General features: G+C 43.8%; 1 protein-coding gene across 2 annotated transcripts in view; it reads left to right on the top strand.

The window, feature by feature from the left end:
• The window catches only part of LOC137528641 (uncharacterized PE-PGRS family protein PE_PGRS46-like), a 30,557-nt gene extending 12,591 nt beyond the window's left edge, over positions 1 to 17,966 (top strand). Inside the window, exons 4-9 of one of the 2 annotated variants that reach the window (XM_068250048.1) lie at positions 340 to 375; positions 3,537 to 3,578; positions 7,480 to 7,512; positions 12,490 to 12,522; positions 12,625 to 14,521; positions 17,781 to 17,966. In XM_068250048.1, coding sequence (XP_068106149.1) covers positions 340 to 375; positions 3,537 to 3,578; positions 7,480 to 7,512; positions 12,490 to 12,522; positions 12,625 to 14,493 — 2,013 coding nt within the window. In that variant the 3' untranslated portion in view covers positions 14,494 to 14,521; positions 17,781 to 17,966. Of the gene's footprint in view, positions 1 to 339; positions 376 to 3,536; positions 3,579 to 7,479; positions 7,513 to 12,489; positions 12,523 to 12,615; positions 14,522 to 17,780 lie in introns of both variants that reach the window. The other variant, XM_068250047.1, reaches the window with a different exon arrangement.
• The last annotated feature ends 285 nt before the right edge of the window (positions 17,967 to 18,251 follow it).

Below are 18,251 nucleotides of genomic sequence, written 5' to 3'. Positions count from 1 at the left end.
TTCTGAGCGATCCGCCCGGCGGATCACTCAGAAACAGCCGTATCAGTCCGCCGACAGTGCGTACACACGCCGGACTGTCGTTGGAACGCCCACCCAGCGGGAGGTGACGACAGACCCGTCGTTGCCTCCAGTCCAACGTGTGTACGGACCTTTAGGTTCTTTCAGCAAAAGTAACATTTTTGTTAATTCCCCATGTGTGATCTTTTAAACACACACACCTGTAGATGAAAATAGAACTTGTTTTCAGGTGAAATCTGGCTTATCTATGATTCTTAATGTAGATGTTTATTTCTGCTGCAGTCTATGATTCACATGATTATCTAAGCCTCTATTTTACAGGCTAAAAGCCGTGATGAAGTAACAAAAGGAACTGAGGTAAGAAAATGCTTTCATAATAAATATTTAGGAAAACCTCCCCAGTGTTTACTGCCTCTCTACTCTTGAGGTCAAAGTGTTTTGTATTTTGTTATAACCAATCCTTCAAGGGCTTTGGGCCTCTAAGAAGATGACCCTACTGTTAGGAAGATGTCTGTCTAGTCTTTCCTGTATTTACTCTGAGGTAAAGACAGGGACACTATTTTGGAAAACCTTTGCCTTTTTTATACATTTTTCCAGGGCTTTCTACTGCGGCACTGAAGCCTACCTACATTTTTAGGAACACCTCTTCACTATTCTTCCTGTGCTCTGAAGCCAGGCTTACTGTTGGTTAGGAAGACCCATCTTCTAACACACTTGATTAACACCGCTCACTGCCTGTGTTAAAAATAGGACCTTTTTGACCCTTTTCGGGAAGCAGACCAATGTATGGCCAAAACAATATGGTACATGTCTTATTTTAACTAGCATGTAACAAAATGTTTTTACGTCAACATAAAACAGGGCCACCATTAGAAATTTTTGGACCCGATACTGAACAAACCTATTGGGCCCCCTTCACTTCCCTCTGCCCTGACATGGCAAATCACAATCTTTGAAGGCCTAAACACACTAACGTCCGTGTGTCTGCTTTTCACTTGCTCCCATGGCTGGGGCATTCTGTGTATGCTCAGTTCATTTAGTTCATTATTGGACACATTAATCTGTACTCTGTGACAAATAAAACTTTGTACCTTTAGAAGTAAAAATATCTCATTTACTTCTGTATGACTTTACAGCATTGTTGCACAATCACCAGATGCACACTTTAACCACTTCTCGACCAGCACCCTCTGCCCCCTTAAGGACCAGAGGGGGCTGGAGGGTGCTGGTCCCGTAAACCGCTGCTTCCCGACGAATCGCCGCTAAAGTCCGCCGCTCCCGCCGGGCACGTCGCTCTGTCCCCACCGCAGGCTGCTCCCTCTGCCGTCGGTATGACTGCAGAGCGCTGTGCCGGTCAGGAGCCACTTTCATTGGCTCCTGACCCTGTCACTCCATGTAAGCCAATAGGAACGGCTTACATGAATGACAGGGCCAGGAGCCAATGAAAACGGCTCCTGCCCGGCGCACAGTGCTCTGCCGTCATAGAGGCGGCAGGGCAGCAGATTTCCGCGCATACCGAGCGGTGACAGCGGTGGAGACGGGCAGGGGCGCTCGGTCAATGGGACGTAGAGTTTACGTCCGGTCAGAACTGCAGTGCCCCTGCCCGCCAGAGATTTATACTGCGGTGGTCCGCAATAGGTTAAAGAGAGTCTAAAGCGTTACAATATCTGTTTTTACTTACAATTCTTATAGTGTAGTATAGTGGTAGCTGAAACTCTGCTACCCCGCGGCTGATTGTTCCTTATTTGCCCCCCAAATCCCTGGGGCAAACTCCGGGGATCACTTCCTGTTTGAGGCAGAGCTTTCCACTTTAGCTCTGCCTCTGCTTTGTCAATCGGCGCTGATCGCCGCCTCTCCCCGCCCCTCTCAGTCTTCCTTCACATAGAGGGGCGGGGAGGAGGCGGAGATCCATGAGCTGATTGATGCGCATGAGGCAGAGCTAGAGCGGATAGCTCTGCCTCCCCGGGCAGCGAAATCCACGACCAAGAAAGTCGTGGATTTCTGCCCCGGGGATTTGGGGGGGAAGAGACATCTTTCTAGGATCATTCAGCCGCGGGATAGTGGCGTTTCAGCTACCACTATACTACATTATAAGAATTGTAAGTAAAAACAGATATTTTGTAATGCTTCTGTAACGATCGGTGTCAGCACACAGAGAGAATCTGATTATTGGTGATCTGCAGTATCACCAAGAATACAGATTTATACCTGATTATTGATGATCTGCAGAATCACTAATAATACAAGTATAACTAACCTCTGGACACCTGATAAGTGTAAGTGTTTGGTGCAACTGTATATGAGTCTGGACCACCTGAGGAGCAGGTGACCCTAGACCGTATAATGGGTATCTCCTGGAAGGTTGGAGATACAAAGAGTCAGTGATTCCCTGAACAGCTGTGAATCAGACTATACTGCAGTCAAAGGACTCCAATGAGATTTAGTCCCTGACTGGATTGCAGAGAGGTCCCTCTGAGAGACAGGGAGCCCCTGCAGCTACTGGACACTCCACCGGGGGGGGGGTGTGTCACAGGTGGAAGGGTCGGTCAGGCCGGGTCGGCAACACAAGAGCAGATCAAGTACAGAGACAGAAGGCTGATTCGGTAACCAGGGACAGGCAGGGTTGGCAACAGGTAATCAGATGTGCAAAGGTACCGAATCAGAGAGCAGGAGCAGAGTCAAGGGAGCAATAGGTCATAACAGATATCAAGCAGAGGCCTAGTCTGGAGTGTGAGGTCCGTGGTCTCAACACTCAGGGACTGATCTACAGAATAATACAGCAATGACACAGTATCCCTAATCTGGTGTGTGAGGTCCGTGGTCTCAACACCCTGGAACTGGTCTAAAGTATAACACAGTAATAATACAGTATCCCTAGTCTTGGGTGTGAGGTCTGTGGTCTCAACACCCTGGAACTGGTCTAAAGTATAACACAGCAATAACACAGTAATCTGGCTAAGTGTGAATTCCCAGGTCCATCTGGTTCAAACACACTGAAGGATCTGACTATGGTCTGAGTGCTAACACATAAGCATTCGCAACGGCAGACAACCAGCCACTGACAGACGAGAAGTATATATAGCAGAGCGCTCCTCAGCGCCGCCCAGTCCCATTCAACCAATCACCTACTGCACTGGGATCAGCTGATCGTCCTGATCAGCTGATCCCTCTCCTATTGGCATAAAGGGCCTGCCTGTTAGCGCGCGCGCGCGAGTAGCTCTCCACCTGTGTGCACTACTAGGCTCAGACAAACCAGACGCATGCCGCTGCGGAGAAACCGCCGGTCTGAAGGCAGATTCAGCCGCCCCGCTGTAAGACCACGCGGCGGTGTCTCCGCAATCCATTACAGCTTCAGACTCTCTTTAAAACCACACTCTGCAGTCATTTTGAGGCTGTGTGACCGTCTATTGTATAGCAGTGACATTGTGCTACAGATGCATCTTTAGGAATATTCCTCTTGGATGACTGAAATTTATAATTAATCAGGACTGTGAAAGTGACTTTTCCTCTTTTTCTAGGAACAACTCCATTGTGCTCTGTGTAGCCCTACGGATTCTAAGGTAACTAAACTTAAAGGAATAGTATCGATTCACATATTTTTTTCAATTGACACAGGAATTGTTTGGGAAGTGCTGCTAAGTACTGGTGTATACATTTTAGTAGCAACTTCTTTGTTTACTGTTAGCAAAATACATTCAAAGTTTACTGACGCCAAAACTGACGACTGACAGCCATGAGGAGAGGGGAAATTCCCCTCACACTTGATCAGCTAACTCTATGTGTAGCTCTGTGTGTGACAGAGTGAGAGCTCCCAACAGCTGCAGCTCCTGTGTCCTGTGTTTCTGACTGACCTGTCTGGAGAGAGCAGAGGAAATGTAACTAATTGTCACAGCTTTTCATACTGTTTTTGCATTCAGAGTTTGATATGTTTGATATTTGCTTTCTGTAGTCTGATATGCAACTCTGGCTGTGCATTGAAGCAGACACCCCTTCTGCAATTGATTTGTCCCAATATAGCTAAATCCTACCCTCAATAAATTACAGCTTTTGCCTCTGATATTTAACATGAAAAGTAGGAAAATGTTTACACAGCTACTTAGATATTATTTGTCATTTTAGAACACTTGGGTATCGATAGTATTCCTTTAACTTAAACTTTCACTTATATTAACTAAACTTTCCAAAGAGTTCTGTTTAACCATTTAATGGCAAGCATACGTATTAAAACGTCATGCTTTAGCCTATTAATGGCAACATGACGTTTTAATACGTCGCGCGTTCCTGCCGCCGCTCCGCATGTGTCCGCGCCGCTACCGCCGCCATTACCGTCGGGTTTCCGTGCTATGTGATTGGGGAAGAGGACCGAGCGGTCCTCTACCCAATCGCAGTGCCTGGAGTGAATGGACGTAACCGCGAACGGCGGCTACGTCCATTCACAAAAACAGGAAATTGTTACAAGTTAAATAAAGTGTAAAAAAACTTCCTATTATGGAGAGTGTTCACTAGCGCCATCTTGTGGCCAAAAAGTATATTACACATACATGCACATACACAATATCAACATACACAGTATTAATAAATTAATACATTACATTTCCAACCCCCCCCCCCCCCAAAAAAAAAAAAACGCTTGTAAAAAAAAAATCAGCTTCAAATAAATAAATAAATAGTTGCCTTAGGGACTCAGCTTTTTTCAATCTATATTTTATATGGGAAAATGTATTTTACTTTATTACATAGGGGCTTGTAATTATGGCCAGAACAACAACAAAAAACCCAGAAAAATAACACCTATATTTCAAAATATTATATTGTCGCCATACATTGTGATAGGGACATAATTTAAACGGTTTAATAATCAGGACAACTGGGCAAATAAAATGAGTTGGTTTTATCCACTAGAGAATGTTTAATTTTAAAACTATAATGGCTGAAATCTGAGAAATAATGATTTGTTTCCATTATTTTTGTATTTTTCCCATTAAAACGCATTTAGAATAAAAAAAATTCTTAGCAAAATGTACTACCCACAGAAAGCTTAATTGGTGGTGAAAAAAACGAGGTATAGATCATTTTCTTGTGAGAAGTTGTAATAAAGTTATTAGGGAATAAAAGGGAGGAGCACTGACAGGTGAAAATTGCTCTGGTCCGTTAGGGTAAAAACCCTTGGGGGTGAACTGGTTAATTTGTAATATAGCATGATAAGAAAATATAACCAGTGGTGATTTGTCAATGATTTCCCAAGAATTAGAAATTAAAATTTTTTTTTTTTTTTGAAGATGAGATTTTTTATTAAAAAAAAGTATCAGACACAATAAGGTACGATAAAATCTTATTTTTGTGAAAAAAAAATCTCTGTTTTGGGTAAATTGAGACACACAGAACATTGATACTACACATTGCGGACTCATAGTGCCAGAGCTGCAGCCAATAGGGCAGTAGCAGTGTTGGGAGTCTTGCACAAAGTCTCCTTACTGAATAGGTGTTGTCTTAGGCCTGGTTCACATTAGCGTTCGCTGTCCGGATCCACCTGATCGGATTCGGACCGTATACTGTACAAACGGAACGTACGTTCCGCATAGCAATGCAAAGTCTATGCGGACGTTCACATGCATACGTTCCGTACAGAACGGACCAGGATCGGATCTGGACTCCAGACACTTTTCCAACATGCGCTATTTTTTCGGGTCCGGTCATCCGGCCCACGCACCCGGGCCGGATCCTTACCCGAACATGCGGCCATGCTGTGCAATGAGAAACTGATGTTTCTCATCACACTGGCAATAGGACCGGATGCTTCCAGCACCGGTCCTATGCCACTTGGGGGTCCCGGACTACACGCCGGTATCCCCCATGCTTGCGGTGCCTTTCTGGCACTGCAATGTATCTAGTTCCGGCTACTTTATTGTAGCCAGAACTGATACATTCCGGATCCGCAACTGGTGGCAACTTGTGGCCACCGCAGAGACCCGTACAGTCACTTTACGGCCCCCGGACCCCGACCCCGGACACTTGCGGACTCGAACCGCAAGTGTGAACGGGGCCTTACTGAACAGAAAAAGCCAAGATTAAAAACTCTGGTCTCCTGTGTCTGAGTCAGAGCCCAAACCAGTTCACTATCCAGCCCCTTAATGTGTTTCTGGCAAAAGTTCTCCTCAGTTGAAAACATTTTTTTGTAACTACTTTAGGACCACAGTGATTGAAATCTATGCCCTGTTGTGGTGAGCTCCTGGTTGGCAGGGCGTAGATTTCATTCACCGCCTTCCGCATCCGCCGTTTCCGTCTTTCCCTGCCGATCGCGCCGCTCAAACCCGATGTCTCTCGCCGCAGCTCACTGGCTCTGCCTGTCTATATGACGGCAGAGCTATGTGAGTCGGTCAGGAGATGATTTCATTAGCTTCTGGCCATGTCTATCAATGTAAGCCACTCCCATTGGCTTACATTGATAGACACAGTCAGTAGCCAATGAAAGCGGCTCCTGACCGGCTCACATGACTCTGCCGTCATAGAGACAGGCAGAGTCTATGTCAGGAGGATACGGGCGTGCGACGGTGACGGTGGTTGCGGCAGGTATGCACAGAAATTTGTCAGGATTCCGTTGGAATTGGAACAGCGGTCTCAGGTCCTTAAGGGGGCAGAGACCGATGGTACTTAAGTGGTTAAATAAAAACCTTATGAGTACAAAGTGCAGCTAGTAGGAGAAACAAGAAAATGTGTTGCCAGAGAGTGATAAAGATAACAGAGAACCAAGGTTAGTGCTTGACATCATTTATAGGAATCAGTCTACATAGAGTTATGGTAGAGAGACAGGACAGGGTTAGTGTTAGGATCTCAGTTTGGGTTAGGACTTTACGAGGCAGGCATGGTTGTTGAAGGGTGAAGGTTAGTGTTGGGCTTTGTTTGTAAATCCAATTCAATGGCAAATCTTTGATAAAGATGCTGATGCTTGATCCTCCTAATGTTGTGATGTCATAGAGGAGGAAGGATCTGAGAAGTCAATGTAAGAAGCAGAAGAACAGCGCGACTCCCTGGCTAACAGACAGGGGGCGCTCTGCTAGGAAAATAAAGGAAATATTCAGAGTCTAGTGTGATGAACTTCATTAATATTACTTAAGCTGGAACATGCACTTCAGCCATACTAGAGATTCCTGTATTAGTGCACATTTAAAAAAAGTTATCCACTAATTTGGCTAGTGCATAATGATGATAGTAAAATATTGGTAATGATACCAATATTCTAATATTGCCTTCCCTAACCTATCTTTACTATCTCGCTACTTACACCTAACACTAACCAACAGCTGATGTGGGGTTTGGCTACATAATAGCCTAAACCCCAAGCACCCAATTACATGCCCACACTGCTGCCACAATGCCCTTGACTCAGGTGCCATTGACTACCAAACTATATAGTTGGTGGTGCCATAGCTACAGTTTACATTGTGATTTTTGTTTTTTCAGGCCTTAGTGGAAGAACTCAAATCCACGATTCAGGTATGTATTAACCTCCCTGGCAGTGCATTTCTGTCTGGAATTATGAGTCAAAAGCGGTAATTTTTTTTCAGGAATTTTAGGCCTCCAATTCTTAAGTCATAACTCACCAAAATATAGCAGAATAAAAGCCTGGTAGACATTCTGCATATAAATGAAAGACTGGAAGAAAAAAAAGTTGAATTAATTAAATTTATGAATAAACTTAAACATTTGTGAAACTGTACAAATAAGGCAGGCGGAGAGTAATCAAAATCCAGGCAGAGGTCGGTGCAGGAGGCAGGCAGAGAGTAGTCAAAATCCAGGCAGACATTGGTGCAGGCGGCAGGCAGAAAGTAGCCAAAATCCAGGCAGAGGTCGGTGCAGGAGGCAGGCAGAGAGTAGTCAAAATCCAGGCAGACATTGGTGCAGGCGGCAGGCAGAAAGTAGCCAAAATCCAGGCAGAGGTTGGTGCAGACAGCAGGCAGAGAGTAGTCAAAATCCAGGCAGACATTGGTGCAGGCAGCAGGCAGAGAATAGTCAAAATCCAGGCAGACATTGGTGCAGGCGGCAGGCAGAGAGTAGTCAAATCCAGGCAGAGGTCGGTGCAGGCGGCAGACAGAGAGTACTCGAAATCCAAACAGAGATCGGTGCAGGCGGCAGGCAATGAGTAGTCAAAATCCAGGCAGACGTCAGTGCAGGCGGCAGGAAGAGAGTAGTCAAAATGCAGGCAAAAACTGGTAACAGTAAGGAAGAAGCACCTAGCTCAGACCATACGGGAACCAAATGGCTATTGCAAATTACAACTGATCAGCATTTCTCTGTTTACCTTCTGTCCTGTGCAGCAGATCGGGTCCAGATGGGGGATCAGACAGGCTAAACTCAGATAGGTAAACAGAGAAATGCTGATCAGTTGTAATTTGATCTCTCCCCTGTCACCTGTCTTCCATGTCATATAAGCTCATAAGTTCATTTGAAAGTACAGGATGTTAACAATATAGCCATTTGGTTCCCAAATGCTCTGAGCTAGGTGCTTCTGCCTTACTGTTACCAGTTTTTGCCTGCATTTTGACTACTCTGCCTGCCGCCTGCACCGACCTCTGCCTGGATTTTGACTACTCTTTGCATGCCGTATATATATATATATATATATATATATATATATATATATATATATATATATATATATATTTATATACATATACATACAGTTTGGGTCCAGGTCCACTTTAATATTAGCCCTGTCCCGATGACATCATGCGGTTTGGTTGTCCTGATTGATCGCCGGGATTCCCGGAAAAAGGATGAAGGTAAGGCGATTCTGGGGGCTGTGGGGGAGAAGCCTGGGTCCCGCTGGCCACAGCGCATGCAGCGGTAGCTGAGCTCGGGCTTACCGCTCTGAGCTTGTGATATGTGAAACTCAGCCTGAGCTCAGCTCGGGAATACCGTTAAGGGTATATATTGTTCTTCAAGAAACAAGATAACGTGATGAGTCTAATAAATTACTTGTATTCTTTTCACTTTACTGCTTTTATTTTTATAGTATTTTATTCTGCCATTCTCTTTGTCATAGACAAGTCCAACCCTGTGTTGTACAGCAGGACAGAAGACTGTTGAATCTTGTGACCTCTCTAAAAAATGACTTTGGGCAGTTATTCTGCATATGGGCAGCTATACTGCCTACTGGTGATGAGTTGAAATTTCGAGTTTGCGTAATTACGAGAAGAAATGTGATAATTACAGCACAAAATTATAATTTGTATTTATCAGAAAATTGGTAATTTGCGATTTGCAAATTCATGTCGTAATTTTGCATTACATCTTAATTTCATGCTTCATTCCTAATTTTATATTTCAGCGACACATAATTGAAAAAAAAATACATGAAATTATGAGTAACAAGAAATGGTAATTTCATGCTTTATGCAAAAATTCTTTGCATGAATGATGGTAATTATGACTTTTTTTTTGTAATTACAAAAATGTTGTCACTAAAATAACTGTAATTACAAAAATGATGGTGATTATGATAATTTTGTTTATAGTCATAATTCATGATTCATATATTTTCGTTGCAATCATAATCAAATGTATGAAAATTATGTAAAATTTAGCAAAAGCATAATTACAATCATCTCTACTGTCTACATCCCTTCTTGAAATGCAGTTTTACTCACCACAATGTAGGGTCGAAGTATTAACTCAATCACACTCTTTACCAATACCCCACTCCTTTACTGGTTAAGTGTGACTCCATATAACCCAATAGGTCAGTGCATCCAGCACATTAAAGTCCTGTCTAATGAACTGTGGTATGAACAAAGTTAGTGAAAATGCTGGCAGGTGGCAGTATAAGGGCGATACCAAGTGGTCTTTGCTTGTCAAGACTTCTGATGTTATTGGTTGTGAATGGTTGTTACTTTTATTTGTGCAGCATTACCCTGACTTCCTGTTCCAGTGACTATCTGGGCTCTATTGTCAATGTAAGAGGTCCCTGGAACAGGAAGTGAGGTACAGTAATAAAGAGCTGACAGAGGCTAAAACTATTAACTACTTCTGGACAGGGATGCTCGGATAGTACTTTTTAAAATCCGAATTGATCCGGATATCTGGATCCGGTTCGGATATCCGAATCTGACCTTTTAGATATTCGCGTGAACGCAGATATCCAGATGCATTATCTGCGGATATATGGGCTATTCGGATATCCGGATAGAAAAACCAGAAGTGCCCTTTAAAATGCTTTCAAAACGTTTTAGTGCATTAAAAACACCTCCACCCTCCTCCCTGTTCATGGATCTTGTCTTCCATGGATTTGTAGGATGTCAAAAGCAAGCTCACCTATATTGGCCAGGAATCGAACCCAGGTCAACTGCTTGGAAGGCAGCTATGCTCACCACTATACCACCATTGGCCAGACATTGAGCCCAGGTCAACTGCTTGGAAGGCAGCTATGCTCACCACTATTAACCACTAACGTTACAGGCTGAAGCCAGCCAGTTCACTCATCTCTTCAACTACAAGAATAGCACATGAATAGTCTTAGCTACCGTAATATCTATGTTACAGCAGGGCCCTTATTACACTTTCTCTTACAGGGCTATGGTAACCGGTTTGCCCATGTGATAAAGCGAGGTGCAAAAATGAAATCATGGCTGCGCTTCCGCTGCGCCACTCTGCAGTCTGCTTACATTTGTATACAATCTTCAAGTTTAAGAAGGGTACATTAATTCCCTTCACAAAACACAAAGCCATCCCTGGATGGGCTTGAACCACTAACCTTTCGGTTAACAGCCAAATGTGCTAACCAATTGCGCCACAGAGACTGTGCACTCAGATGCTGCTAAATGGCTATCTGTGGTTCTCTTCGGACAACTGTTGAACACAAAAGGCAAGGCCATCCCTGGGTGGGCTTGAACCACCAACCTTTCGGTTAACAGCCGAATGTGCTAACTGATTGCACCACAGAGACTGCGTATGCAGTTGCTGCTAAATGATTTTATGGGGATGTATGTGTGTCTTTTGGAGGGAAGACGTGCGTCTGCTCCAAGAAGTTTACCGCCACTTTTTCCTACAACGAAGCATTCACAGGAAGGGTTGCATGGCCACCTAGCTTTTCATCCTTCCCACCCTTGCCCTGGAATCTTCCAGACTTCAAAATGCTGTCTTTTGCTGTGTGTGTTAAACCAGCATCATCCTGGGGGGGACATGATCTTTCTGATTCTGAAGTCTTGAATTGAAGCCTGTAAGCAGTATCACCATGTGTCCCACTGCTTTCATCTAGCAAATTAGGCAAATAAGCAAGCTTGTTTTTCTCTTGGGTATACCACAATGGTACATGCTAGGCTGGCTTCAGCATGTCGTGTCGGTGGTATAGTGGTGAGCATAGCTGCCTTCCAAGCAGTTGACCTGGGTTTGATTCCTGGCCAATGTATGTGAGCTTCCTTTTGACAGCCTACAAATACAGAGAGAGAGAGAGAGAGAGGGAGAGAGAAGGGTGGTGGTGGTGTTTTTTTGCCAAATAGTAATCGGATTCGGATATCTGGTAGAAATCCACGGATATCGGGGTTAGGCGTCAAACTATCCACAGATAGCTATCCGGATTTGGGCCCAACTATCTGGAATCCGTATCCGGACGGATATCGTAAAAATGGTCGGATATCCGAAATCCGGATGAGCATCCCTGCTTCTGGATCCTTGGTATGCAGATGTACGCTCCTGTATACTTCACTTGTGGATCAGGGGTTTAGATATGCATACTGTTTACTTTGTTTGTGATCCTTTTGCCTCACTGTCCAAATCCCCTCCTTGTGATCGCGTTATAGGAATCAGCTGTTCCCAACCCTGATCACTGTGCCTGTGATGACTTAGATCTTGCAGGAACAACAATTTAAATGTTGTAAGGGACGCAATTTAAACATTGTAATAACCGGGAAAAATGGGCAAATAAAACGTGTGGGTTTTATGTGTCAAAGTACATTTTATTTTAAAACTATAATGGCTGAAAACTGAGAAATAATGATTTTTCCCCTGTTTTTCTTATTATTACAATGCATATAAAATAAAATTATTCTTAGCAAAAAGTACAACCCAAAGAAAGCCTAATTTGTGATGAAAAAAAAAACAAACAATATATAGATCATTTCAGTGTGATAAGTAACAATAAAGTTATCAGTTGAATGAGAGGAGCGCTGAAATGTGGATTTTTGGGGTTTTTAAGGGAGAAAAAAATGTGTACCTGAAGTTGTTAAACAGGCTATTTTCATTACTGGCTCAGTCCCCTTTCACACATAGATAAAAGTGAACATTTCTGTATTTATTTTATAATCATACAAACGCTTTTGAAGTTTTTGTTCATGTACTATATATACACATTTGGATATGTTGTTATTTATCTAGTAAAGGATAAACAGAGATAACATTTTACTGATGTACACATGAGAATTTGCATATAAGTCTATGCAACTAAAGCTTATTATTTGCTTGATTATTGTCTTGCAGCAAGTTCACCTTGATGAATCCAAATGTAGTAAGGTAAGTAAACTCCCAGATACTAATAACATTGGAAGCAGTAAACTAAACAAAGCATATCTGGGCTAAAAACCTTTTACAATTTCTGTATTTCAGACACAACTTACTGCTAAATTAACTGATTTTCTCGGAGGAGGTGGTGAAGGTGCCATTCGTAGTGTTGTGCGTGACCTTGGTGGTGTAGGTAGCCTTCATAGTGGTGGAGGTGCCCTTGGTGGTGAAAGTGGCCTTCGTAGTGGTGCTAAAATTGTCCATGGTAGTAATGGTGTAGGGGTCCTTCGTAGCGGTGAAGGTGCCCTTGGTGGTGAAGGTAGCCTTCGTAATGGTGGTGTCCTTGGTGGTGTAGGAGATCTCCTTGGTGGTAAAGGTGGCCTTCGTAATGGTGGTGTCCTTGGTGGTGTAGGAGATCTCCTTGGTGTTGAAGATGCCCTTCGTAGTGGTGATGTAGGTGTCCTTCGTAGTGGTGAAGGTGCCCTTGGTGGTGAAGTTGGCCTTCGTAATGGTGGTGTCCTTGGTGGTGTAGGAGATCTACTTGGTGGTAAAGGTGGCCTTCGTAATGGTGGTGTCCTTGGTGGTGTAGAAGATCTCCTTGGTGGTAAAGGTGGCCTTCGTAATGGTGGTGTCCTTGGTGGTGTAGGAAATGTCCTTGGTGTTGAAGATGCCCTTCGTAGTGGTGGTGCAGGTGTCCTTCGTAGTGGTGAAGGTGCCCTTGGTGGTGAAGTTGGCCTTCGTAATGGTGGTGTCCTTGGTGGTGTAGGAGATCTCCTTGGTGGTAAAGGTGTCCTTCGTAATGGTGGTGTCCTTGGAGGTGTAGGAAATCTCCTTGGTGTTGAAGATGCCCTTCGTAGTGGTGGTACAGGTGTCCTTCGTAGTGGTAAAGGTGCCCTTGGTGGTGAAGTTGGCCTTCGTAATGGTGGTGTCCTTGGCGGTGTAGGAGATCTCCTTGGTGGTAAAGGTGGCCTTCGTAATGGTGGGGTCCTTGGTGGTGTAGGAGATCTCCTTGGTGTTGAAGATGCCCTTCGTAGTGGTGGTGTAGGTGTCCTTCGTAGTGGTGAAGGTGCCCTTGGTGGTAAAGTTGGCCTTCGTAATGGGGGTGCCCTTGGTGGTGTAGGAGATCTCCTTGGTGGTAAAGGTGTCCTTCGTAGTCATGGAGAAAGTGTCCTTCGTAGTGGTGGTGTAGGTGTCCTTCGTAGTGGTGAAGGTGCCCTTGGTGGTGAACTTGGCCTTCGTAATGGTGGTGCCCTTGGCGGTGTAGGAGATCTCCTTGGTGGTAAAGGTGGCCTTCGTAATGGTGGTGTCCTTGGTGGTGTAGGAGATCTCCTTGGTGTTGAAGATGCCCTTCGTAGTGGTGGTGTAGGTGTCCTTCGTAGTAGTGAAGGTGCCCTTGGTGGTGAAGTTGGCCTTCGTAATGGTGGTGTCCTTGGTGGTTTAGGAGATCTCCTTGGTGTTGAAGATGCCCTTCGTAGTGGTGGTGTAGGTGTCCTTCGTAGTGGTGAAGGTGCCCTTGGTGGTGAAGTTGGCCTTCGTAATGGTGGTGTCCTTGGCGGTGTAGGAGATCTCTTTGGTGGTAAAGGTGGCCTTCGTAATGGTGGTGTCCTTGGTGGTGTAGGAAATCTCCTTGGTGTTGAAGATGCCCTTCGTAGTGGTGGTGTAGATGTCCTTCGTAGTGGTGAAGGTGCCCTTGGTGGTGAAGTTGGCCTTCGTAATGGTGGTGCCCTTGGTGGTGTAGGAGATCTCCTTGGTGGTAAAGGTGTCCTTCGTAGTCATGGAGATAGTGTCCTTCGTAGTGGTGGTGTAGGTGTCTTTCGTAGTGGTGAAGGTGCCCTTGGTGGTGAAGTTGGCCTTCGTAATGGTGGTGTCCTTGGTGGTGTAGGAGATCTCCTTGGTGGTAAAGGTGTCCTTCGTAGTCGTGGAGAAAGTGTCCTTCGTAGTGGTGGTGTAGGTGTCCTTAATGGTTTCGGTGGCCACAAATAATAAAGCAAAGACACACAACATCCATGTGGTAAGTATATTCTGAAGATAACAATTACTTCTTAGGAAAGGTTATAATAATAATAATATTTTTTTTTATATACTCTATATACTATTTATAGAATATTGACATTTTGAAGATCAATGTATTGCTGATCATATACCATTATTACAGTAATGTTATGATGAAAATACACATACACAAACAGCCATCACTGATCATCTTCAAATACTGCTAGTTTTCTGGCTGTAAATCTTCTTCTTATTTTTTTTTTTTTGACTCGAAGACTGTTTATGTTTGTTTAGTATAGACAGGGTCAACGTTAAAGGACAACTGAAGTGAAAAGAATATGACAGCTGCCATACGTATTTCCTTTTAAACAATGCAGATTGCCTGCCTTTCCTGATGGTATCTTTGGCTGAAGTAGTGTCTGAATCACACCAGAAACAAGCATGCAGCTAATCTAGTCAGATCTGATAGTATTGTCAGAAATACCTGATCTGCTGCATGCTTGTTCAGGTTCTATGGCTGAAAGCATTAGAGGCAGAAGGTCAGCAGGACTGACAGGCAAAATTCATCTTTCTTGTTGGGGTGGGGGGTTGTTGGGCAAGAGAGACTGTTCAAGCAGGGCTTCTGTAGAGGAAGGCTCACTCTGATGTCAGCATGTGTGGGAGGGGGGTGAGATGGTCAGTTCTGGTCTATTTATGTGTGATGTGTCAGCCGTTGCCACAAAAGTAAAAGTAAGAGGCGGGGAGGAGAGGAAGTAAACCAGAGCCGGGACAAGGTCCTCCAGCACCCAAGGCTGAGGCACCAAAGTGCGCCCCTCCATCCCTCCCACCCCAGCCGTCACACACTGATTGCTATTACACTAAGAGGCCCCTCCATCCCTCCCACCCACCCCAGCCGTCACACACGGATTGCTATTACACTAAGAGGCCCCTCCTCCATCCCTCCCATCCCAGCCTTTACACACTGATTGCTATTAGACTAAGAGGCACCCCAGAGCCCCTAATCACCCCCCAACACCTTAATCTCTAGTTATCAGGCTTGCAGTCACTGCCATGTATCCCCTTTTCTTACTTCTCTCTACTTCAAACACAATAGGGGAGTGATAGATGTATGAGTTGTGCGCCCCCTCCTACACTGCGCCCTGAGACTGGATCCTCTCTTGCCTCTGCCTCGGCCCGGCCCTGAAGTAAACCTTCACAATTTCCTTCTGCTTAGCAATAAGCTAGAATTACACAGAGGTGGGGGATGTCAGTCAGGTAGTCATTAATTTATATGTATAATATAAAGAGGTGTGGGTCTGTGATAAACAATGATAAAGAACTACTTTTGTAACTACAAATACAGGATCTTCTAAAAAAAATTAGCATATTGTGATAAAGTTCATTATTTTTTGTAATGTACTGATAAACATTAGACTTTCATATATTTTAGATTCATTACACACAAGTGAAGTAGGTCAAAGCCTTTTATTGTTTTAATATTGATGATTTTGGCATACAGCTCATGAAAACCTAAAATTCCTATCTCAAAAAATTAGCATATCACAAAAAGGTTCCCTAAACGAGCTATTAATCTAATCATCTGAATCAACTAATTAACTCTAAACACCTGCAAAATATTCCTGAGGCTTTTAAAACTCCCAGCCTGGTTCATTACTCAAAACCGCAATCATGGGTAAGACTGCCGACCTGACTGCTGTCCAGAAGGCCGTCATTGACACTCTCAAGCAAGAGGGTAAGACACAGAAAGACATTTCTGAACGAATAGGCTGTTCCCAGAGTGCTGTATCAAGGCACCTCAGTGGGAAGTCTGTGGGAAGGAAAAAGTGTAGCAGAAAATGATGCACAACGAGAAGAGGTGACCGGAACCTGAGGAAGATTGTGGAGAAGGACCAATTCCAGACGTTGGGGGACCTGCGGAAGCAGTGGACTGAGTCTGGAGTAGAAACATGCAGAGCCAACCTATACAGGTGTGTGCAGGAAATGGGCTACAGGTGCCACATTCCCCAGGTCAAGCCACTTTTGAACCAGAAACAGCGGCAGAAGTGCCTGACCTGGGCTACAGAGAAGCAGCACTGGACTGTTGCTCAGTGGTCCAAAGTACTTTTTTCAGATGAAAGCAACATTTGCACGTCATTCGGAAATCAAGGTGCCAGAGTCTGGAGAAAGACTGGGGAGAGGGAAATGTCAAAATGCCTGAAGTCCAGTGTCAAGTACAGGTCAGGCGTTTCTGCCGCTGTTTCTGGTTCAAAAGTGGCTTTATCTGGTGAATGCGGCACCTGTAGCCCATTTCCTGTACATGCCTGTACACGGTGGCTCTGGATGTTTCTACTCCAGACTCAGTCCACTGCTTCCACAGGTCCCCAAGGTCTGGAATCGGTCCATCTCTACAATCTTCCTCAGGGTCCGGTCACCTCTTCTCGTTGTGCAGCGTTTTCTGCCACACTTTTTCCTTCCCACAGACTTCCCACTGAGGTGCCTTGATACAGCACTCTGGGAACAGCCTATTCATTCAAAACTTTCTTTCTGTGTCTTACCCTCTTGCTTGAGAGTGTCAATGATGGCCTTCTGGACAGCAGTCAGGTCGGCAGTCTTACCCATGATTGCGGTTTTGAGTAATGAACCAGGCTGGGAGTTTTTAAAAGCCTCAGGAATCTTTTGCAGGTGTTTAGAGTTAATTAGTTGATTCAGATGATTAGGTTAATAGCTCGTTTAGAGAACCTTTCCATGATGGCTGGATAGTGTACTGGTTAAGGGTTCCGCCTTTGACATGGGCGACCAGGGTTCGAATCCTGGCTAGGTCAAGTACCTATTCAGTAAGGAGTTCAAGGCAAGACTCCCTAACACTGCAGGGTGGCCTCCTGAGCGCGTCCCAGTGGCTGCAGCTCTTGAGCGCTTTGAGTCCGACAGGAGAAAAGCGCTATACAAATGTTCGGATTATTATTATATTATTATTATTATGATATGCTAATTTTTTGAGATAGGAATTTTGGGTTTTCATTAGCTTTATGCCAAAATCATCAATATTAAAACAATAAAAGGCTTGAACTACTTCAGGTGTGTGTAATGAATCTAAAATATATGAAAGTCTAAAGTTTATCAGTACATTACAGAAAATAATGAACTTTATCACAATATGCAAATTTTTTGAGAAGATCCTGTATATACAAGATTTTTAATAAATATGGATATTTTTCTTTGCATCTGTTTTTGTTATATATATATATATATATATATATATATATATATCATTCCTTATTACTTGTTTTTATTTTCCACAGGAGCTGAAGACTTACAGTAGAATATAGTACTGAACATGAATCAAGAGTTTTCCTTCTAATCAATCATCCAAATGAATCAGATTCCCTTAAAATGCTCCACATAGGCTTCCCTTGTAATCCCTAAATGCTGATTTACTCTCTCTTTTATTTTTCTTTCTGTAGACATTAAATTTCTTGTATCACAAATTATGTCTCTGGTCTTATTTATGTCACCTATTGATGTGACAATACAACATTATGCAGAATAATGAACAATAAGCAAGCATAAGTGAAATTTTACAACAGGATCTCAACATCAACAACATCATGGGCAGGTAGTAGGAAAATTAAGTTTAATATTAATAAATGTAAAGCCATGCCCCTTGGGTTTGTCAATGGTAGAGCACCATATTAGATGAATGGCATACAGCTGTGAACATCAGACTTGCAGAAGGACTTGGGAATATAACAACATAAAGTAAAACTGACTGC

Source organism: Hyperolius riggenbachi, chromosome 8 (genome assembly GCF_040937935.1).
Source record: "Hyperolius riggenbachi isolate aHypRig1 chromosome 8, aHypRig1.pri, whole genome shotgun sequence".
Lineage (NCBI taxonomy): Eukaryota > Metazoa > Chordata > Amphibia > Anura > Hyperoliidae > Hyperolius > Hyperolius riggenbachi.
The sequence above is the reverse complement of the archived record's forward strand: the minus strand, read 5'-3'. Positions and strand labels throughout refer to the sequence as shown.